Source organism: Eucyclogobius newberryi, unplaced genomic scaffold, assembly GCF_026437365.1.
Source record: "Eucyclogobius newberryi isolate DKJ021-1_F unplaced genomic scaffold, fEucNew1.0.hap1 SCAF_14, whole genome shotgun sequence".
Taxonomy (NCBI): Eukaryota; Metazoa; Chordata; class Actinopteri; order Gobiiformes; family Gobiidae; genus Eucyclogobius; species Eucyclogobius newberryi.
Window position 1 is genome coordinate 36,038,037 of NW_027315768.1, and position 21,772 is coordinate 36,059,808.

The following is a 21,772-nucleotide window of genomic DNA, read 5'->3' on the forward strand; positions in this document are numbered from 1 at the left end:
TGACCTTTACTTCTACTGAACACTTTAAACACATTTGTCTGACCTCTGACCTTTACTTCTACTGAACACTTTAAACACATTTATCTGACCTCTGACCTTTACTTCTACTGAACACTTTAAACACATTTGTCTGACCTTTGACCTTTACTTCTACTGAACACTTTAAACACATTTGTCTGACCTCTGACCTTTACTTCTACTGGACACTTTAAACACATTTGTCTGACCTCTGAACTTTACTTCTACTGAACACTTTAAACACATTTGTCTGACCTCTGACCTTTACTTCTACTGAACACTTTAAACACATTTGTCTGACCTCTGACCTTTACTTCTACTGAACACTTTAAACACATTTATCTGACCTTTGACCTTTACTTCTACTGAACACTTTAAACACATTTGTCTGACCTTTGACCTTTACTTCTACTGAACACTTTAAACACATTTATCTGACCTTTGACCTTTACTTCTACTGAACACTTTAAACACATTTATCTGACCTCTGACCTTTACTTCTACTGAACACTTTAAACACATTTGTCTGACCTCTGACCTTTACTTCTACTGAACACTTTAAACACATTTGTCTGACCTCTGACCTTTACTTCTACTGAACACTTTAAACACATTTATCTGACCTCTGACCTTTACTTCTACTGAACACTTTAAACACATTTATCTGACCTCTGACCTTTACTTCTACTGAACACTTTAAACACATTTGTCTGACCTCTGACCTTTACTTCTACTGAACACTTTAAACACATTTATCTGACCTGTGACCTTTACTTCTACTGAACACTTTAAACACATTTGTCTGACCTCTGACCTTTACTTCTACTGAACACTTTAAACACATTTGTCTGACCTCTGACCTTTACTTCTACTGAACACTTTAAACACATTTGTCTGACCTCTGACCTTTACTTCTACTGAACACTTTAAACACATTTGTCTGACCTCTGACCTTTACTTCTACTGAACACTTTAAACACATTTATCTGACCTCTGACCTTTACTTCTACTGAACACTTTAAACACATTTGTCTGACCTTTGACCTTTACTTCTACTGAACACTTTAAACACATTTGTCTGACCTCTGACCTTTACTTCTACTGGACACTTTAAACACATTTGTCTGACCTCTGAACTTTACTTCTACTGAACACTTTAAACACATTTGTCTGACCTCTGACCTTTACTTCTACTGAACACTTTAAACACATTTGTCTGACCTCTGACCTTTACTTCTACTGAACACTTTAAACACATTTATCTGACCTTTGACCTTTACTTCTACTGAACACTTTAAACACATTTGTCTGACCTTTGACCTTTACTTCTACTGAACACTTTAAACACATTTATCTGACCTTTGACCTTTACTTCTACTGAACACTTTAAACACATTTATCTGACCTCTGACCTTTACTTCTACTGAACACTTTAAACACATTTGTCTGACCTCTGACCTTTACTTCTACTGAACACTTTAAACACATTTGTCTGACCTCTGACCTTTACTTCTACTGAACACTTTAAACACATTTATCTGACCTCTGACCTTTACTTCTACTGAACACTTTAAACACATTTATCTGACCTCTGACCTTTACTTCTACTGAACACTTTAAACACATTTGTCTGACCTCTGACCTTTACTTCTACTGAACACTTTAAACACATTTGTCTGACCTCTGACCTTTACTTCTACTGAACACTTTAAACACATTTGTCTGACCTCTGACCTTTACTTCTACTGAACACTTTAAACACATTTGTCTGACCTCTGACCTTTACTTCTACTGAACACTTTAAACACATTTGTCTGACCTGTGACCTTTACTTCTACTGAACACTTTAAACACATTTATCTGACCTCTGACCTTTACTTCTACTGAACACTTTAAACACATTTGTCTGACCTCTGACCTTTACTTCTACTGAACACTTTAAACACATTTGATCAGATAAAGGTGTAAATATGTGACTCACAGAATAATTGTGTTAAATGTGTTTCACTTTCTTCAACATTTAGAGTTTGAAATCAGCAAACTTAAAAAAGCTTCTTGAGTTCAAACCTAACATCTGCAGCTCTAACACCTGCAGCTCTAACATCTGCAGCTCTAACACCTGCAGCTCTAACACCTGCAGCTCTAACATCTGCAGCTCTAACATCTGCAGCTCTAACATCTGCAGCTCTAACATCTGCAGCTCTAACACCTGCAGCTCTAACATCTGCAGCTCTAACATCTGCAGCTCTAACATCTGCAGCTCTAACATCTGCAGCTCTAACACCTGCAGCTCTAACACCTGCAGCTCTAACATCTGCAGCTCTAACACCTGCAGCTCTAACACCTGCAGCTCTAACATCTGCAGCTCTAACATCTGCAGCTCTAACATCTGCAGCTCTAACATCTGCAGCTCTAACATCTGCAGCTCTAACATCTGCAGCTCTAACACCTGCAGCTCTAACACCTGCAGCTCTAACATCTGCAGCTCTAACACCTGCAGCTCTAACATCTGCAGCTCTAACATCTGCAGCTCTAACATCTGCAGCTCTAACACCTGCAGCTCTAACATCTGCAGCTCTAACATCTGCAGCTCTAACACCTGCAGCTCTAACATCTGCAGCTCTAACACCTGCAGCTCTAACACCTGCAGCTCTAACATCTGCAGCTCTAACACCTGCAGCTCTAACATCTGCAGCTCTAACATCTGCAGCTCTAACATCTGCAGCTCTAACACCTGCAGCTCTAACATCTGCAGCTCTAACATCTGCAGCTCTAACACCTGCAGCTCTAACATCTGCAGCTCTAACATCTGCAGCTCTAACATCTGCAGCTCTAACATCTGCAGCTCTAACATCTGCAGCTCTAACACCTGCAGCTCTAACATCTGCAGCTCTAACATCTGCAGCTCTAACACCTGCAGCTCTAACATCTGCAGCTCTAACATCTGCAGCTCTAACATCTGCAGCTCTAACACCTGCAGCTCTAACATCTGCAGCTCTAACACCTGCAGCTCTAACATCTGCAGCTCTAACACCTGCAGCTCTAACACCTGCAGCTCTAACACCTGCAGCTCTAACACCTGCAGCTCTAACATCTGCAGCTCTAACATCTGCAGCTCTAACATCTGCAGCTCTAACACCTGCAGCTCTAACATCTGCAGCTCTAACATCTGCAGCTCTAACACCTGCAGCTCTAACACCTGCAGCTCTAACACCTGCAGCTCTAACACCTGCAGCTCTAACATCTGCAGCTCTAACATCTGCAGCTCTAACATCTGCAGCTCTAACATCTGCAGCTCTAACATCTGCAGCTCTAACATCTGCAGCTCTAACACCTGCAGCTCTAACATCTGCAGCTCTAACACCTGCAGCTCTAACATCTGCAGCTCTAACATCTGCAGCTCTAACATCTGCAGCTCTAACACCTGCAGCTCTAACATCTGCAGCTCTAACATCTGCAGCTCTAACATCTGCAGCTCTAACATCTGCAGCTCTAACATCTGCAGCTCTAACACCTGCAGCTCTAACATCTGCAGCTCTAACACCTGCAGCTCTAACATCTGCAGCTCTAACACCTGCAGCTCTAACATCTGCAGCTCTAACATCTGCAGCTCTAACACCTGCAGCTCTAACATCTGCAGCTCTAACATCTGCAGCTCTAACACCTGCAGCTCTAACACCTGCAGCTCTAACATCTGCAGCTCTAACATCTGCAGCTCTAACACCTGCAGCTCTAACATCTGCAGCTCTAACACCTGCAGCTCTAACATCTGCAGCTCTAACACCTGCAGCTCTAACATCTGCAGCTCTAACATCTGCAGCTCTAACACCTGCAGCTCTAACATCTGCAGCTCTAACATCTGCAGCTCTAACACCTGCAGCTCTAACACCTGCAGCTCTAACACCTGCAGCTCTAACATCTGCAGCTCTAACACCTGCAGCTCTAACATCTGCAGCTCTAACATCTGCAGCTCTAACATCTGCAGCTCTAACACCTGCAGCTCCAACATCTGCAGCTCTAACATCTGCAGCTCTAACACCTGCAGCTCTAACACCTGCAGCTCTAACACCTGCAGCTCTAACATCTGCAGCTCTAACATCTGCAGCTCTAACACCTGCAGCTCTAACATCTGCAGCTCTAACATCTGCAGCTCTAACACCTGCAGCTCTAACATCTGCAGCTCTAACACCTGCAGCTCTAACATCTGCAGCTCTAACATCTGCAGCTCTAACATCTGCAGCTCTAACACCTGCAGCTCTAACATCTGCAGCTCTAACATCTGCAGCTCTAACACCTGCAGCTCTAACACCTGCAGCTCTAACATCTGCAGCTCTAACATCTGCAGCTCTAACACCTGCAGCTCTAACATCTGCAGCTCTAACATCTGCAGCTCTAACACCTGCAGCTCTAACACCTGCAGCTCTAACATCTGCAGCTCTAACATCTGCAGCTCTAACACCCGTGAGGCTCTGGCCTGGTGCTCGGGCCCTTTAGCGCTGCAGTGTCTCTCGTGGTCCACTGGATGGCGCCGTGTGCTCGGGGCCTTTATTACTTTATGTTGTGGTTTTAGTGTTTGTGAAGCTTCAGTTTTACATTTGCACCTGTAAAAGAAAAAGAACAAACACAATCCAAATGTTCAAGAGTCAAACACAATTTAAGTCAGAAAACATGAAAAAAAATAACGTTTATTTGAACAGTTTGAGGAGCAACAGGAGCAAGACCAGAGGGGGCGCTATTGTCTGTGTGTGTGAGGGCCCAGGCCCGGACCCAGGCCCGGACCCAGGCCCGGGCCCAGGCCCGGGTCCAGGCCCGGGTCCAGGCCAGGGTCCAGGCCCGGGTCCAGGCCAGGGTCCAGGACCGGGTCCAGGACCGGGTCCAGGCCAGGGTCCAGGACCGGGTCCAGGCCTGGTCTTTGCTCCCGTGTTCTCTTTAAACTCACTGGATCACATGGACTTTATTCTTCTTTGGTCCAGAAGCAGCTCAAACGTTTCTCGTTTCGTCCGTCGCTCGAGACAGAACTTTGCTCGTTTCATAAAACAAAGTGCGCGAGTTTCAAAGTCACAGGCACTGAACCTGAACCCTGTGGAGCCCAGTACCACAGGGGCCCGAGCCAGAGGGCCTGAGCCACAGGCCACGGGGTCCAAGCCAGAGGGCCTGGCCACAGGCCACAGGGCCCGAGCCAGAGGGCGTGCCAATACAGTCAAGGGGCGTGCTTAAGGGCCGGGGGACTAGAGGGTCGCCAATGCGGGCGAGGGGCGTGCCACAGGGCGAGGGGCATTCCCCGGGGCCTGCCACAGGGCTCTGTCACCAAACCACCAGAGTTGTAGCCATGGTAACAAGCATCATGATGTTTGGACTCAACAGACTCCAAAACACAAACCTAAAAGACATTGACATGAAATCAAACGTCACAAAAGAATAAATGTGTGATTTTCACCAATAAAACACTTTATTCATGTTTAATCCTGATCCCATTCATGGCTTCTGTGTTTTAGGGTCTGTTCAGTCCAAACTCCAGAGAAAAGTCTTGGATCCTTAAACCTCTCGTTCTTCCGCGTTTGAGACTAAACGAGTTCCACAGACGTCAAACCAGCTCCAAAAACACCATTAAATCACTCCAATGTTTGATTTGGCACGATTCATGGGACGAACGCCCCGATTCTGGACTGACCGTCTTTCTCATGTGTCTTTAGGTCTTTCTCATGTGTCTTTAGGTCTTTCTCATGTGTCTTTATGTCTTTCTCATGTGTCTTTATGGTGCGTTTCATCTTTTGGCCCGCCGCGGGTCTCGGCCGTTGCTGATGGACACCGATGAGGAGGATTTGGCGTTTTGTGGCGTTGCCGTGGTCGAGCTCTGGGGGGCGCCGTTACCGGGGGTGCGGCCGTTGGGTCGCGACGCGCCAAAGCCGCCGCCGGAGGCTGAGGTCGGAGCGCCGGCGGCGGGAGAGAAGGACGACACGGAGCCGTTTCCTGTCGAGAGAGAGAAGGTTTGAATGAGAAGAGTTTGGCTGACACTCTACTGCCCTCTGGAGGACAGACTCTGGAGGACAGACTCTGGAGGACAGACTCTGGAGGACAGACTCTGGAGGACAGACTCGCGACAGGTGCAGAGAGCGCGGCAGGAGCAGAGAGCGCGACAGGAGCAGACACGTACCTGGAGCAGTGGCTGTACCTGAGTTCTGGTTGGGAGGAGAGTTTCCCCTCTGGTTCTGGTTCTGGTTCTGGTCCGGCTTGTTCTGAGGAAAAACACCGTTCTTAAAACGTGAACTGAACTGTACTGATAGGGGGACGGGCGGGGCACCCAACTACTGGAGGAGGAGGAGGAGGAGGAGGAGGAGGAGGAGGAGGAGGAGGAGGAGGAGGAGGAGGAGGAGGATAAAAGTGCTAAAAGGGATGAAAAAACCAAAGCTGATCCCGTCGTTCACAAACATCGCATCAGTGAATTATAAAAAACGGTCTGGGACACAATTCGTGGCTCGAGTTTGAAAATGAAGAAAACGGTCTTGATATAAAAAAGAGGAACACGGTGAGTGACCAGGAAATGTTCAATATTTTAAAATCAAAATTAACTCCGGACCAATAAATATCATTATATCTGTAACTATTATTATCACCGTCTGTGCGAGTGCCGTAGTACTTTCTGCTCGCGCCGCCCACGGCGCTCGATAATATGGAATATGATCACACGCCACCTCTCAGGAGCGGCGGGTGGCGTAAATTATGGCGCTAGTTCACGGCACACGGTGTTTAAAGCGCCTTGTTATTTTGTAAAAGCCTCGGAAAATAAGCCGCGACACGCGGCTCTTAAGAGGCGGAGTCTGGTCATATTTCCATAACGATCGCAAGCGCCGAAGGCTACTTTATTAGCTCCGCCCACGGCACGCCGTCCTCCAACCTGAGCCCAGAGAGAACACTGCTGAAGGAGAACGCACACGCGCGGCTCGTGAGGGTGAACGCGTGTACGGCTCGTGAGAGGGAACGCGTGTACGGCTCGTGAGGGTGAACGCGTGTACGGCTCGTGAGGGTGAACGCGTGTACGGCTCGTGAGGGTGAACGCGTGTACGGCTCGTGAGGGTGAACGCGTGTACGGCTCGTGAGGGTGAACGCGTGTACGGCTCGTGAGGGTGAACGCGTGTACGGCTCGTGAGGGTGAACGCGTGTACGGCTCGTGAGGGTGAACGCGTGTACGGCTCGGCGTGTACGGCTCGTGAGGGTGAACGCGTGTACGGCTCGTGAGGGTGAACGCGTGTACGGCTCGTGAGGGTGAACGCGTGTACGGCTCGTGAGGGTGAACGCGTGTACGGCTCGTGAGGGTGAACGCGTGTACGGCTCGTAAAGGTACGGCTCGTGAAGGTGAACGCGTGTACGGCTCGTGAAGGTGAACGCGTGTACGGCTCGTGAAGGTGAACGCGTGTACGGCTCGTAAAGGTACGGCTCGTGAAGGTGAACGCGTGTACGGCTCGTGAGGGTGAACGCGTGTACGGCTCGTGAAGGTGAACGCGTGTACGGCTCGTGAAGGTGAACGCGTGTACGGCTCGTGAGGGTGAACGCGTGTACGGCTCGTAAAGGTACGGCTCGTGAAGGTGAACGCGTGTACGGCTCGTGAGGGTGAACGCGTGTACGGCTCGTGAGGGTGAACGCGTGTACGGCTCGTGAGGGTGAACGCGTGTACGGCTCGTGAGGGTGAACGCGTGTACGGCTCGTGAGGGTGAACGCGTGTACGGCTCGTGAGGGTGAACGCGTGTACGGCTCGTGAGGGTGAACGCGTGTACGGCTCGTGAGGGTGAACGCGTGTACGGCTCGTAAAGGTACGGCTCGTGAAGGTGAACGCGTGTACGGCTCGTGAGGGTGAACGCGTGTACGGCTCGTGAGGGTGAACGCGTGTACGGCTCGTGAGGGTGAACGCGTGTACGGCTCGTGAGGGTGAACGCGTGTACGGCTCGTGAGGGTGAACGCGTGTACGGCTCGTGAGGGTGAACGCGTGTACGGCTCGTGAGGGTGAACGCGTGTACGGCTCGTGAGGGTGAACGCGTGTACGGCTCGTGAGGGTGAACGCGTGTACGGCTCGTGAGGGTGAACGCGTGTACGGCTCGTGAGGGTGAACGCGTGTACGGCTCGTGAGGGTGAACGCGTGTACGGCTCGGCGTGTACGGCTCGTGAGGGTGAACGCGTGTACGGCTCGGCGTGTACGGCTCGTGAGGGTGAACGCGTGTACGGCTCGGCGTGTACGGCTCGTGAGGGTGAACGCGTGTACGGCTCGTGAGGGTGAACGCGTGTACGGCTCGTGAGGGTGAACGCGTGTACGGCTCGTGAGGGTGAACGCGTGTACGGCTCGTGAGGGTGAACGCGTGTACGGCTCGTGAGGGTGAACGCGTGTACGGCTCGTGAGGGTGAACGCGTGTACGGCTCGTGAGGGTGAACGCGTGTACGGCTCGGCGTGTACGGCTCGTGAGGGTGAACGCGTGTACGGCTCGTGAGGGTGAACGCGTGTACGGCTCGTGAGGGTGAACGCGTGTACGGCTCGTGAGGGTGAACGCGTGTACGGCTCGTGAGGGTGAACGCGTGTACGGCTCGTAAAGGTACGGCTCGTGAAGGTGAACGCGTGTACGGCTCGTGAAGGTGAACGCGTGTACGGCTCGTGAAGGTGAACGCGTGTACGGCTCGTAAAGGTACGGCTCGTGAAGGTGAACGCGTGTACGGCTCGTGAGGGTGAACGTGTGTACGGCTCGTGAAGGTGAACGCGTGTACGGCTCGTGAAGGTGAACGCGTGTACGGCTCGTGAGGGTGAACGCGTGTACGGCTCGTAAAGGTACGGCTCGTGAAGGTGAACGCGTGTACGGCTCGTGAGGGTGAACGCGTGTACGGCTCGTGAGGGTGAACGCGTGTACGGCTCGTAAAGGTACGGCTCGCTAAGGTGAACGCGTGTACGGCTCGTGAAGGTGAACGCGTGTACGGCTCGTGAAGGTGAACGCGTGTACGGCTCGTAAAGGTACGGCTCGTGAAGGTGAACGCGTGTACGGCTCGTGAGGGTGAACGTGTGTACGGCTCGTGAAGGTGAACGCGTGTACGGCTCGTGAAGGTGAACGCGTGTACGGCTCGTGAGGGTGAACGTGTGTACGGCTCGTGAAGGTGAACGCGTGTACGGCTCGTGAAGGTGAACGCGTGTACGGCTCGTAAAGGTACGGCTCGTGAAGGTGAACGCGTGTACGGCTCGTGAGGGTGAACGTGTGTACGGCTCGTGAAGGTGAACGCGTGTACGGCTCGTGAAGGTGAACGCGTGTACGGCTCGTGAAGGTGAACGCGTGTACGGCTCGTGAAGGTGAACGCGTGTACGGCTCGTGAAGGTGAACGCGTGTACGGCTCGTGAAGGTGAACGCGTGTACGGCTCGTGAAGGTGACACTCACAGGTTTGTTCTGCTGGTTGACCTGAGCCAGGAGGTCCGGGTTTGGCTCGCTGAAGTTTGGAACCTCAGAGTAAACCATGCAGAACCTGAGGACACCAGAGGTCACAGCTCGTTACCACAACCACAGAACACACACCACACACACGCTACACGCACGCACACATGCACACACAGCACGCACACACAGCACGCACAGCACGCACACACAGCACGCACACACAGCACGCACACACAGCACGCACACACAGCACGCACACACAGCACGCACACACAGCACGCACACACAGCACGCACACACAGCACGCACACACAGCACGCACACACAGCACGCACACATGCACACACAGCACGCACACACAGCACGCACACACAGCACGCACACACAGCACGCACACACAGCACGCACACACAGCACGCACACACAGCACGCACACACAGCACGCACACACAGCACGCACACATGCACACACAGCACGCACACACAGCACGCACACACAGCACACTACACAACCAAAGGCTCCAGCAGTGTCTCACTCTCCGATCTTCTGCAGGTCTCCTCCTCGTCCCGTGTACAGCGTCAGGCAGCCTTTCCACATCGACGCGTACCTGAGGAAGACGGGAAGCGATTATGACTCAGAGCCATGCCTCCGTCACTCTGCCCCCGGGGCAGAGGCGGCGCGGCGGACGCGGCTCCTCTGCCCCGGGGCGGAAGCGGCGTTTACGTCTTTGCGGTCGGCGTTTACGTCTTTGCAGTCGGCGTTTACGTCGGCGTTTGCGTCTTTGCAGTCGGCGTTTACGTCTTTGCGGTCGGCGTTTACCCTCGCGTGAGCTTGATGATGTCGCCGGGCTGGATGAGGCTCCCGAGCTCGTCCCAGACTGAGATGGCGATGCTCCCGCTCTTGTCGGCCACTTTGCAGGAGCGAACCTCGTGCCCGTCTTTGGTTTTGGTCACTCGGCCTGGAGCGGGAACAGATCCCAGAGGTTAAGGGTCAAACAGCTTCATTACAGTCAAGTATCGGTGAAATAATGCAGCGATTATCTTGCATAAATTAGTTTCGGTATTATTGTTTATTGTGATATTTTTGGTAAAGATATATCACACTAGTTATTCATTGTTAGTTTTTTTTGTAAGTCGTCATACAACTTTATTCCAGTCAAATAGCTAATAGCTGTTTATCTCCATTTAAAACGACATTCGCGATATTTTTGGTTTAAATATATCACGCTAAGATATTCCTTTATTGTCCACACTTGGGGAAATTTCGTTAGCATTTTGTCTAGTTATTGTTAGTTTTTAGTACAAGTCGTAATACAACTTTATTCTAATCAAATAGCTTAAATAACTTTTGTTTTCTCCATTTAAAACGACTCATTCCAGTCAGTAAAAATCTAATATTTTTGATATTGCGGCGTGCGATCTGTCCATTACGTCTTTGTCTGTGCAGGTCATCACTTGAATTAAACGTTGAATTGAACTTTATTGGCAAAAAACCCTCGACAATTGAATTCCTCTGACATCAAACACCTACAATATCTTTATTATATCTGTTTTTGGAAAGTTGCACCAAGAACTCAAGGTGAAACTGAACTCTGCAGGTAAAAATACTCAATAACACGCATAATATCTCCTTTGACACGTTTGTTTCTGCACGTTTCCCCCTCGTACCTCGCGTTAAGCTGAACTTTCTTTCGTACGGAACGTGTGTTTTGACAGCGACACGTGACCGTTACTCACCGATCTCCAACACAATGAACACTATATTGAGATTTTTAGATCCGGGCTTGACGTCCTTTAGCAGAAACACGGCCTCGTTCGCGGCGGCTGCCATGTTTTTAACGATTATAACGGCGGGTTTTTGTCTCTTCTGACGCCGCAAATGTCCCGGAACTTCAGCTTCACGTGCAAAATTATCACGCACTTTTCTCCACGCGCGGGAACACCGGCGAAAACGAGCTCGTGTCGTGTTAGCTTCCTCTTTTATCACGACGTTTGTGTCCGTTTATCTCCATTTTGTGACTCAAGTCAGTAATAGTCGCTTCATTTCCTTTAGAAAACACGGTGGATTTCACGTTCCCGGCGCGGACAATAGCCCCGGAATCTGGACTTTCCGCGCAGCAAAAGGCCGAAAAACGAGTTTAAACGGCCACAAATCTATAGTTGCAGCTCTGTATATGTTTTGGCCGACATGTAGAGTTATAATGCTCGCAGTCCAGTGTAATTTGATGGTATTTTCAACGCCAAAACCTGCATTCCTTTTGTGTTAGCATCACTAGCCGCTAAATGCTAACTACCAACTATTATTGCTCGCCTTTTGACCGTTTTTAAACATATATCCGGGCCTTTCGGTCTAAATACTGGTTTTATCTCAACGTTGTAAAGTAATCCTCTGGGTCTGAGCTCGAATAATCGCTAAAAAGACCTAAAAATGCTGCTAAATATGACTCTAAATCTGTTTAGTTTGTCAGGCTTCGTCAACAGGGCAGAGTCTACGTCAGCAGCGGCCGCCGGTTCGACTTATAAGATTCGGACTGTACCATTATGTTCCGGGAGCGAGGGGTGTGAACTCCCGCTTCCCGCGCAGTTTGCGAGTAACGCGGTTTTTTTAAATATAATTGTTCTGGTCAGATGTGTAAACGTGTTTCTAAAAGACGGGAAAAGAACATTAGCAGCGCATTGACCCAAAAGAAACGTGTTTGTGTTGTTAGCAGTGCGTGGACGGCACCTCGGGACAAACGTCGATCTCGCGAGATTAACAGCGAGGAGCCTGGTCATTTTTCGGATTAAAACGTTACTTTTACTCTATATTAAATCAATATATCACTGACAGATATGATAAAGATTGATTCAAAACTTATTTTCAAACTTTTACATCCAGTGCCACCGCTTTACAAAATGAACGCAGCTGATACGAGCAAAAACCGTACGAATAACCTTCTAATATTTGTAAATCACGACGTCCTAGACAATATATATGATAATAGTGCAAAAAAGATGTATTTAATGTGTGTTTGGCGGGTTGTTTTCCGCCATTTGTGAAGATGAAAAGCCAAAAGAGGAACGTCACGAACAGGATTCGAACCTGTGCGGGGAAACCCCATTGGATTTCGAGTCCAACGCCTTAACCTCTCGGCCACCGTGACTCCATTCTTTTTAATGCGGCTGGGACGGTATATAAACTGTATTTTTAGAAACATAGAGACGGCCGTAAAGACAAAGATTGATGTTGAATAAACCTAAAATAAAGCTTTATGAGAGTGTATTATTATGTGTGCTGCGCAGATTTAAAGTGTTTTTGCTACAGGTTTATTTTGGCTGAGCAGATTTTGTTTTATTTTCTAGAGCAGATTCAATGTGTGTGTGACATTATTGTTGCGCATGTTCACATTTTTAGTGTGTGTTTTTGCATGTTTAATGTGTGTGTTTCCTTAGTTTATTGTGTTGCACCCTAAAAGGTCTCATCCAGCCTCACAGTGTTGGGCTCGTGACAGTAGCATCAGCAGTTATCCTCCAGGACACATTTATAAAGTGTACGTACAAAAGTGTTCAATGTGCCGTTCCTAAAGACACACATCCAGAAGAGTGAACTTTCAGGTGTTCAGATGTGAGTCAGAAACGAGGCTCAAAGAGGAGAGATTCTCACTTACATCACAGAGTTTAAGGACTTTGTGTTTGACTCTGAATTCTACGTAAAGTCCAGCTTAATAAATGAGAGCGATCAGAGCCAGAGTTTATTCAGAAAACGGAAGGATCTGGAACAGAGGAAAAGCTCCAAAATACATGAAAATCACCACAAAATCTGAAAATCTACAAACAAACAGAAGTCAAACAGTATTAGATTTAAGACAATCACTTTTGACACTGTGATGGAGCAAAGAGGTCAAAACAGTGACATCACACCAGGAATAACTGAAGAATAAATGAGTTTAAAAAACTAATAGGACTAAAAACATTTAAATACTTTCATTACAAACTTGATTTAGATGATTATTATGAAGATTATTGTCTTTTTCTTTTTTTAATCAATTCTTGAAATAAGTATCTTGTTTACATAATAATAATAATAATAATAATCAAAAAAAGATTAGTTTTTACATAACCCTCATTAAGAAACTTTAAATGTGTTAAAATGAAAGTCACACATTTTAACTGAGGAGAACAAAGCTGTTATTTGAGTTTAAGGAAATGTGCAGTGTCTCCATGATTTAAACAGTTAAACCTGACTCCAGTGTAGAGAGAGTGAGTGAAAGTGGTCTGGACTCTGTGGAGGAGGCTCATCTTACGTTCAGAGACGCTGTAAAACGCCAAAACCCCTGCACTGTGGTCCAGGTAAACCCCGATTCTGGACGAGACCGGACCTGAGACCTGGGACTGGACTGAGTTAAACCAAAGCAAAGGATCGGTTTTGTAACAGTCTAAAGCCCAGGATTTATCATTGAATCCAAATCCACATTCATTAGAGCTTTTTCTCTGAATATCTCTGTATGAAACTGCTATATCAACAAACGCCCCGCTCCACTCCACCTCCCAGTAACATCGGCCCCTCAGACTCTCTCTGCTCAGGACCTGACACATGTCACTGAATCTGTCTGAATGATCAGGATAACTCTGGTCTTCTCTCATAACTGTTGCTCTTCTGTTTCCATCAGACAGAGACAGTCTGGTCTGAGCTGTGTTTGGGTCCAGAGTGATTTCTGTATAATATTGTAAGAAGTCCTCTCTGGAGCTGGGTTCAACTGGTGACAGTAAAACCTGGAGTGGACTCAGAGTGAGCTGGAGTTTGTCCCTGAGCGCTGACACAGCTCTGGTCACATCCTCAAAGTAGCTCCGGGGCCCTGTCTGAATCCTGGCTGGCTCTGTGCTCTGTGTGTCTGTGGACAGTGAAGCGTAGAGCTGTAGAAACTGGTTATGATCCGGAGTGAGGCACAGTGTGTCCAGCTCAGAGATGCTCCTCTTCAGTTCAGTCACGTCCTGCTGCAGTTGGTCCTGGAGCTCTTGGACTGGGCTCAGTTGGGTCTGCTCCTGGGAGAGGATCTGCTGCTCCACTTCAGAGCCTCTTTTCTCCAGGAGAAGGACCATCTCTCTGAAGCTGTCCCTGCCGCGCTGCACTGCTGTCTGGGCAGAGCGTCTGATGTCCTGAGCCTCCTGTTTGAGCCTCTTCAGGTCTGTGTCTTTGTCCTGGAGGCTCTGGAGCAGCAGGGCCCTCCTGGCCGGCAGCTCTGCCTCTTTCTGGGCCCTCTCTGAGGCAGAGGACACTATGTCATGGCCCTTGTGCTGGTCCACAGAGCAGAGGTAACAGATGTTCTGCTGGTCGCTGCGGCAGAATAAATCCATCACTTTGTGGTGTTGAGAGCAGATGTTTTCCTGGAGCTTGTGGGACGGCGCCACCAGCTGGTGTTTCTGAAACGCTGCAGCATCATAATGAGGCTGGAGGTGGCTCTCACAGTATGAAGCCACACACTGCAGACAGGACTGGACAGCTTTCATCTTCCTCCCAGTGCACACATCACAGGACACATCCTGAGGTCCGGCATAGCAGCGGTCAGCAGAGGGCGCTGTGAGCCCAGTCTTCTTCAGCTGTTCTACTAAACCTGCTAACATGATGTGTTTGTTGAGAACAGGCCTGGGGCTGAAACTCTGGCGACACTCAGGACAGCTGTAGAGCTTCTTCTTGTCCTCTTTGTCCCAGTGGTGTTGGACACAGTTCCTGCAGTAGCTGTGTCCACAGGGAATAGTCACCGGATCCTTCAGTAGATCCAAACACACGGGACAGAAAAAGGCTTCTTGGTCGATTGCTTTCTGCGCCATTTCTCCTGGATCAGAGCGACTGAGAGTTTGACTTCGACACAAAAAGAACTTAAGAGGGAGAGAGCAGGGGGAGGAGCCAGGGGGAGGAGCCAGGAGGCACCCACAGCTCTGTGTAGATCTGAGGAGGAAGCAGGAAGCACCGAGCGACAGCACTTTAAAGGCACAGACAGCTTTTCTTAGACTTTAGACTCTGTCGATAGTTTAAAGTCACAGACTCGTGGTCTTTGTGGCTCATTATCTTTGTCAAGTCAATTGTTTTTCCTTTTGAAGCAGTTTGGATGTGTGCACTCTGAAACAAGAGCCGTTTCTATGGAAACATCCACATTCTTGTGTTTCACTCTAAAAGTCTAAAACTCATCTGAAATAGTGAGCAGAAAATATAAAAATGATAGAACAACTATCCTTTATCTTTCTGTGGTCATCCTTGACCCAAACACCATCAAAGTAAAGCTAGAAGTGTTTAAGAAGAAAGTATTTAAATATAACTTCCTGAATGTCACAAACCCTTGTGTCTGTGGGTTAAAGCGGTCAGGAGAAGTGGACCATTTTCTGTGGGTTAAAGCGGTCAGGAGGAGTGGACCAGTGTCAGTGGGTTAAAGCGGTCAGGAGAAGTGGACCGGTGTCTGTGGGTTAAAGCGGTCAGGAGAAGTGGACCAGTGTCAGTGGGTTAAAGCGGTCAGGAGAAGTGGACCGGTGTCTGTGGGTTAAAGCGGTCAGGAGAAGTGGACCGGTGTCTGTGGGTTAAAGCGGTCAGGAGAAGTGAACCGGTGTCTGTGGGTTAAAGCGGTCAGGAGAAGTGGACCAGTGTCTGTGGGTGAAAGCGGTCAGGAGAAGTGGACCAGTGTCTGTGGGTTAAAGCGGTCAGGAGAAGTGGACCAGTGTGTGTGGGTTAAAGCGGTCAGGAGAAGTGGACCATTTTCTGTGGGTTAAAGCGGTCAGGAGGAGTGGACCAGTGTCAGTGGGTTAAAGCGGTCAGGAGAAGTGGACCGGTGTCTGTGGGTTAAAGCGGTCAGGAGAAGTGGACCAGTGTCAGTGGGTTAAAGCGGTCAGGAGAAGTGGACCGGTGTCTGTGGGTTAAAGCGGTCAGGAGAAGTGGACCGGTGTCTGTGGGTTAAAGCGGTCAGGAGAAGTGAACCGGTGTCTGTGGGTTAAAGCGGTCAGGAGAAGTGGACCGGTGTCTGTGGGTGAAAGCGGTCAGGAGAAGTGGACCGGTGTCTGTGGGTGAAAGCGGTCAGGAGAAGTCTGACCCTTCTCTGCATGTTCTGTATTTGTTTGTATTTATTGAACAGTTCCATCATCCAAAAGAACAAACACACAATGAACATGAGCAAAGTCAAATACAATACATTTATTTAAATATAATTAATACAATTAATACAATAAATACTAAAGGCACAGAGTATGACAAAACATAAGCATTACAGCATGTCTTGTATAAAAGTCCCATTTGGTCCAAAGTTTATCAAATTTGTCAATTTTTAAATTAAGTCTGAATTATTTTGTTCCATTTGCCTGATGTCTGTCCCTCTCTCAGTCCAGTCCTTGATCGTTGCAGATGTTTGCGTCGTCCATTTCTTTGTGATGGACTTTTCTCCTGGTGCCAAAAGTACTTTCCAAAAGTAAATTCCAAAAGTACATTCCAAAAGTACATTACAAAAGTACATTCCAAAAGTACATTCCAAAAGTACATTCCAAAAGTACATTACAAAAGTACATTCCAAAAGGACATTCAAAAGTACAATCTTAAAGTACATTCCAAAAGTATATTCCAAAAGTACATTCAAAAGTACATTCAAAAGTACATTCAAAAGCACAGCACTGAAACTGCACTAGTTAAAGTCACAAATGATTTGTTATTAGCCGCTGACGATGGACTGGTCTCAATCCTGGTTCTGTTGGACCTCAGCGCAGCGTTTGACACCATCGACCACAACATTCTACTGCAGAGGTTAGAATGTGATGTAGGTGTTGGAGGAACAGCCCTCAGCTGGTTTAAATCCTATCTATCTGATAGGTTCCAATTTGTTCATGTAAACCAGAGCTCCTCACCTGCTCTAAAGTAATTTACGGTGTGCCACAGGGTTCGGTACTCGGTCCAATTCTGTTTACTCTTTATATGCTGCCGTTAGGTCACATGATCAGGTCACATGGCATTAACTTCCACTGCTATGCAGACGACACTCAGCTGTATTTATCAATGAAACCTGATCAGAGCGATCAAGTAGACAGACTTAGTACTTGTGTGAAGGAGATAAAAACCTGGATGACACTAAACTACCTGCTTCTTAACCCTGAAAAAACCGAGGTCATTGTGCTTGGCCCTAAGCATCTACGAGACGCTCTATCTGAGCAGATAGTCACACTGGACAATGTCAGTGTAGCCTCCAGTTCTACTGTAAGAAACCTTGGAGTCTTATTTGACCAGGAGCTCTCATTTAAAGCCCATATAAATCAAGCTTGTAAAACAGCCTATTTCCATTTGCGCAACAAGAGCCAAAATCAGAAGAATCCTGCCTAAAAGTGATGCCGAAAAACTTATCCATGCATTTGTAACGACTAGATTAGACTACTGTAACTCCCTGCTCACAGCGTGTCCTAAAATCTCCATAAAAAGCTTTCAACTGGTTCAAAATGTAGCAGCAAGATTACTAACAGGAACTAAGAGAAGAGAGCACATTACGCCGGTGCTGAAGTCTCTTCACTGGCTCCTGTCGAGTTTAGAATCAAATTCAAAATTCTACTCTTGACCTACAAAGCCATAAATGACATGGCCCCATCCTACCTCAAAGATGCTATAGAACCATATCATCCAAACAGAGCTCTTCGCTCTCAGAATGCTGGCCTTCTGGTGGTGCCAAGAGTCTCTAAAAGTACTGTAGGAGGTAGAGCGTTTAGCTACCAAGCTCCTGTGTTATGGAATCAGCTCCCGACCCATGTTAAATCTGCTGACACAGTCTCTTCATTTAAGTCCAGGCTTAAAACGTTCCTCTTCGAAATCGCTTATGGTCAGAGTAGTTAGGAACAGAAAGATAAACCCACAGCTTCAGCTACGCTGCCCTAGGAGTAACTGTGCTGGGGGAAGTATGACAGCTTGAGCACTATCCTCTTCTTCTTCTGACTACTTATGCTATCAAACAATATTTATTTTTTGATTCCACTTGCAAACTGTTCACCGCCTTCTTTTCTTTCTCTCACTCCTGAGGACCTGTGGACCCAGATGCCCCTCCCCAGGTGAAGTGGTCCCTGCCCTGTGTGGACGGTCCCTCATCTGCCTGAAGAGTGGGTCCAGCTCGCCTCCGACGGTCCCTCTTCTGCCTGAAGAGTGGGTCCAGCTCGCCTCAGACGGTCCCTCATCTGCCTGAAGAGTGGGTCCAGTTCGTCTCAGTCGGTCCCTCTTCTGCCTGAAGAGTGGGTCCAGCTCCAGTCTCCTTGTGTCCGTCTGTCCGTCTGTGAGAGTCGGATCTCTCCTTCACTGGAACTCCTCCAAGTTTCTACGCTTTTTTCCCAAAGAGGTTTTTTTTGTAGTTTTTCCTGGCCGAGAAGGAGAGTCTAAGGACAGAGGACCCTGGGACATCGTCCATCGCCACCACAGACATTGTTGATTCATTTCTCCCTGTGGCCCTCAGAGGCAACTGTTGTTGTGATTTTGGGCCGTACAAAAATAAATTGATTTGATTTGATTCCAAAAGGACATTCAAAAGGACATTCAAAAGGACATTCCAAAAGTACATTCAAAAGTACAATCTAAAAGTACATTCCAAAAGTATATTCAAAAGTACATTCAAAAGTACGTTCCAAAACTACTTTCCAAAAGTACATTCCAAAACTACTTTCCAAAAGTACATTCCAAAAGTATTTTCCAAAAGTACATTTCAAAAGTACATTCAAAAGTACATTCTAAAGTACATTCAAAAGTACAATCTAAAAGTACATTCCAAAAGTACATTCAAAAGCACATTTAAAAGTACATTCAAAAGTACATTCCAAAAGGACATTCAAAAGTAATCTAAAAGTACATTCCAAAAGTATATTCAAAAGTACATTCAAAAGTAGGTTTCAAAAGTGCATTCCAAAAGTACATTCAAAAGTACAATCTAAAAGTACATTCCAAAAGTATATTCAAAAGTAAATTCCAAAAGTACATTCTAAAAGTACATTCAAAAGTACAATCTAAAAATACATTCCAAAACTACTTTCCAAAAGTACATTCCAAAAGTAGATTTCAAAAGTATTCAAAAGTACATTCAAAAGTACATTCAAAAGTACATTTAAAAGTACATTTAAAAGCACATTCAAAAGTACATTCTAAAGTATCCATGTATTGTGTCCATAGGAGTTCATAGTTGTAAAGTTCAGGGGTAAATGCTGTATCAGTGGCAGAGCGTGGTGAACTTCACTCACATATTTGTGATTTACAGGACAGAACATGTGACAGTGGTTTCTACAACAGTTGCATTTCCCTGTGAAGAATGAGACCTTTGACCTTTGACCTGGAGTTATGAAAAAAACGTGGGAAATTTTTTCACCATAAGAAGAAGTGGATGTGAGGAACTCCTCTGAGGTGTTCCCACTCTTCATCTGTCACAACAACATGAGCTTCTTATATAGATATTATTCCTGTTGAAAGTTCTGCTTCATAAGACTTGATAAATATCTCAGTCAGAGGGTCATAATGGTCATTACACGTGGTCATAATGGTCATTACACATGGTTATAATGGTCATGACACATGGTCATAATGGTCATTACACATGATTATAATGGTCATGACACATGGTCATAATGGTCATTACACATGGTCATAATGTTCATGACACATGGTCATAATGGTCATTACACATGGTCATAATGGTCATTACACATGGTCATAATGGTCATTACACATGGTTATAATGGTCATGACACATGGTCATAATGGTCATTACACATGGTCATAATGTTCATGACACATGGTCATAATGGTCATTACACATGGTCATAATGGTCATTACACATGGTTATAATGGTCATGACACATGGTCATAATGGTCATTACACATGGTCATAATGTTCATGACACATGGTCATAATGGTCATTACACATGGTCATAATGGTCATTACACATGGTTATAATGGTCATGACACATGGTCATAATGGTCATTACACATGGTTATAATGGTCATGACACATGGTCATAATGGTCATTACACATGGTCATAATGGTCATGACACACGGTCATAATGGTCATTGCACATGGTCATAATGGTCATTACACATGGTCATAATGGTCATGACACATGGTCATAATGGTCATTACACATGATTATAATGGTCATGACACATGGTCATAATGGTCATTACACATGGTCATAATGGTCATTACACATGGTTATAATGGTCATGACACATGGTCATAATGGTCATTACACATGGTCATAATGTTCATGACACATGGTCATAATGGTCATTACACATGGTCATAATGGTCATTACACATGGTCATAATGGTCATTACACATGGTTATAATGGTCATGACACATGGTCATAATGGTCATTACACATGATTATAATGGTCATGACACATGGTCATAATGGTCATTACACATGGTCATAATGTTCATGACACATGGTCATAATGGTCATTACACATGGTTATAATGGTCATGACACATGGTCATAATGGTCATTACACATGATTATAATGGTCATGACACATGGTCATAATGGTCATTACACATGGTCATAATGTTCATGACACATGGTCATAATGGTCATTACACATGGTCATAATGGTCATTACACATGGTCATAATGGTCATTACACATGGTTATAATGGTCATGACACATGGTCATAATGGTCATTACACATGGTCATAATGTTCATGACACATGGTCATAATGGTCATTACACATGGTTATAATGGTCATTACACATGGTCATAATGGTCATTACACATGGTTATAATGGTCATGACACATGGTCATAATGGTAATTACACATGATTATAATGGTCATGACACATGGTCATAATGGTCATTACACATGGTCATAATGTTCATGACACATGGTCATAATGGTCATTACACATGGTCATAATGGTCATGACACATGGTCATAATGGTCATTACACATGGTTATAATGGTCATTACACATGGTCATAATGGTCATTACACATGGTTATAATGGTCATGACACATGGTCATAATGGTCATTACACATGATTATAATGGTCATGACACATGGTTATAATGGTCATTACACATGGTCATAATGGTCATTACACATGGTCATAATGGTCATTACACATGGTCATAATGGTCATTACACATGGTTATAATGGTCATGACACATGGTCATAATGGTCATTACACATGGTTATAATGGTCATGACACATGGTCATAATGGTCATTACACATGGTCATAATGGTCATGACACATGGTCATAATGGTCATTGCACATGGTCATAATGGTCATTACACATGGTCATAATGGTCATTACACATGGTCATAATGGTCATTACACATGGTCATAATGGTCATTACACATGGTCATAAT

At 46.3% G+C, this 21,772-nt stretch overlaps 2 protein-coding genes and 1 non-coding gene across 6 annotated transcripts; all 3 read right to left on the reverse strand.

The window, feature by feature from the left end:
* Positions 1 to 5,665: 5,665 nt before the first annotated feature.
* Positions 5,666 to 11,284, reverse strand: LOC140360040 (SOSS complex subunit B2-like). Of its 4 annotated transcripts, none has more exons than XM_072445349.1 (6): positions 11,158 to 11,284; positions 10,241 to 10,379; positions 9,957 to 10,028; positions 9,424 to 9,508; positions 6,173 to 6,248; positions 5,666 to 5,988 (listed from the first exon to the last, which is right to left on the reverse strand). In XM_072445349.1, the coding sequence occupies exons 1-6, from the start codon at positions 11,249 to 11,251 to the stop codon at positions 5,783 to 5,785; spliced, it is 672 nt and encodes a 223-aa protein (XP_072301450.1). In that variant the 5' UTR covers positions 11,252 to 11,284; the 3' UTR covers positions 5,666 to 5,782. The 4 variants fall into 4 exon arrangements, with proteins under 4 accessions (XP_072301450.1, XP_072301449.1, XP_072301452.1 ...); XM_072445348.1 differs by having other exon boundaries at positions 6,173 to 6,254; XM_072445351.1 differs by having other exon boundaries at positions 5,667 to 5,988; positions 6,191 to 6,248.
* Positions 11,285 to 12,481: 1,197 nt separating this feature from the next.
* On the reverse strand, positions 12,482 to 12,563 carry trnas-cga (transfer RNA serine (anticodon CGA)). The gene has a single exon. It is a non-coding gene; the product is annotated as a tRNA-Ser (tRNA).
* A 941-nt stretch (positions 12,564 to 13,504) lies between these two features.
* LOC140360042 (E3 ubiquitin/ISG15 ligase TRIM25-like) lies at positions 13,505 to 15,267 on the reverse strand. The gene has a single exon (XM_072445352.1). It carries the CDS (start codon positions 15,226 to 15,228, stop codon positions 13,588 to 13,590), a length of 1,641 nt encoding a protein of 546 aa, XP_072301453.1. The 5' UTR covers positions 15,229 to 15,267; the 3' UTR covers positions 13,505 to 13,587.
* Positions 15,268 to 21,772: the final 6,505 nt, after the last annotated feature.

What these genes read in the sequence shown, in the direction of transcription:
- LOC140360040 (XM_072445348.1), bottom strand. Translation starts at nt 11,251, where the DNA reads ATGGCAGCCGCCGCGAACGAGGCCGTGTTTCTGCTAAAGGACGTCAAG. An exon ending in ATCATCAAGCTCACGCGAGG is followed by an intron (nt 10,029 to 10,240) that starts GTAAACGCCGAC and finishes CGTCTTCCTCAG; the next exon opens with GTACGCGTCGATGTGGAAAG. An exon ending in GACCTGCAGAAGATCGGAGA is followed by an intron (nt 9,509 to 9,956) that starts GTGAGACACTGC and finishes TGGTGTCCTCAG; the next exon opens with GTTCTGCATGGTTTACTCTG.
- LOC140360042 (XM_072445352.1), bottom strand. Translation starts at nt 15,228, where the DNA reads ATGGCGCAGAAAGCAATCGACCAAGAAGCCTTTTTCTGTCCCGTGTGT.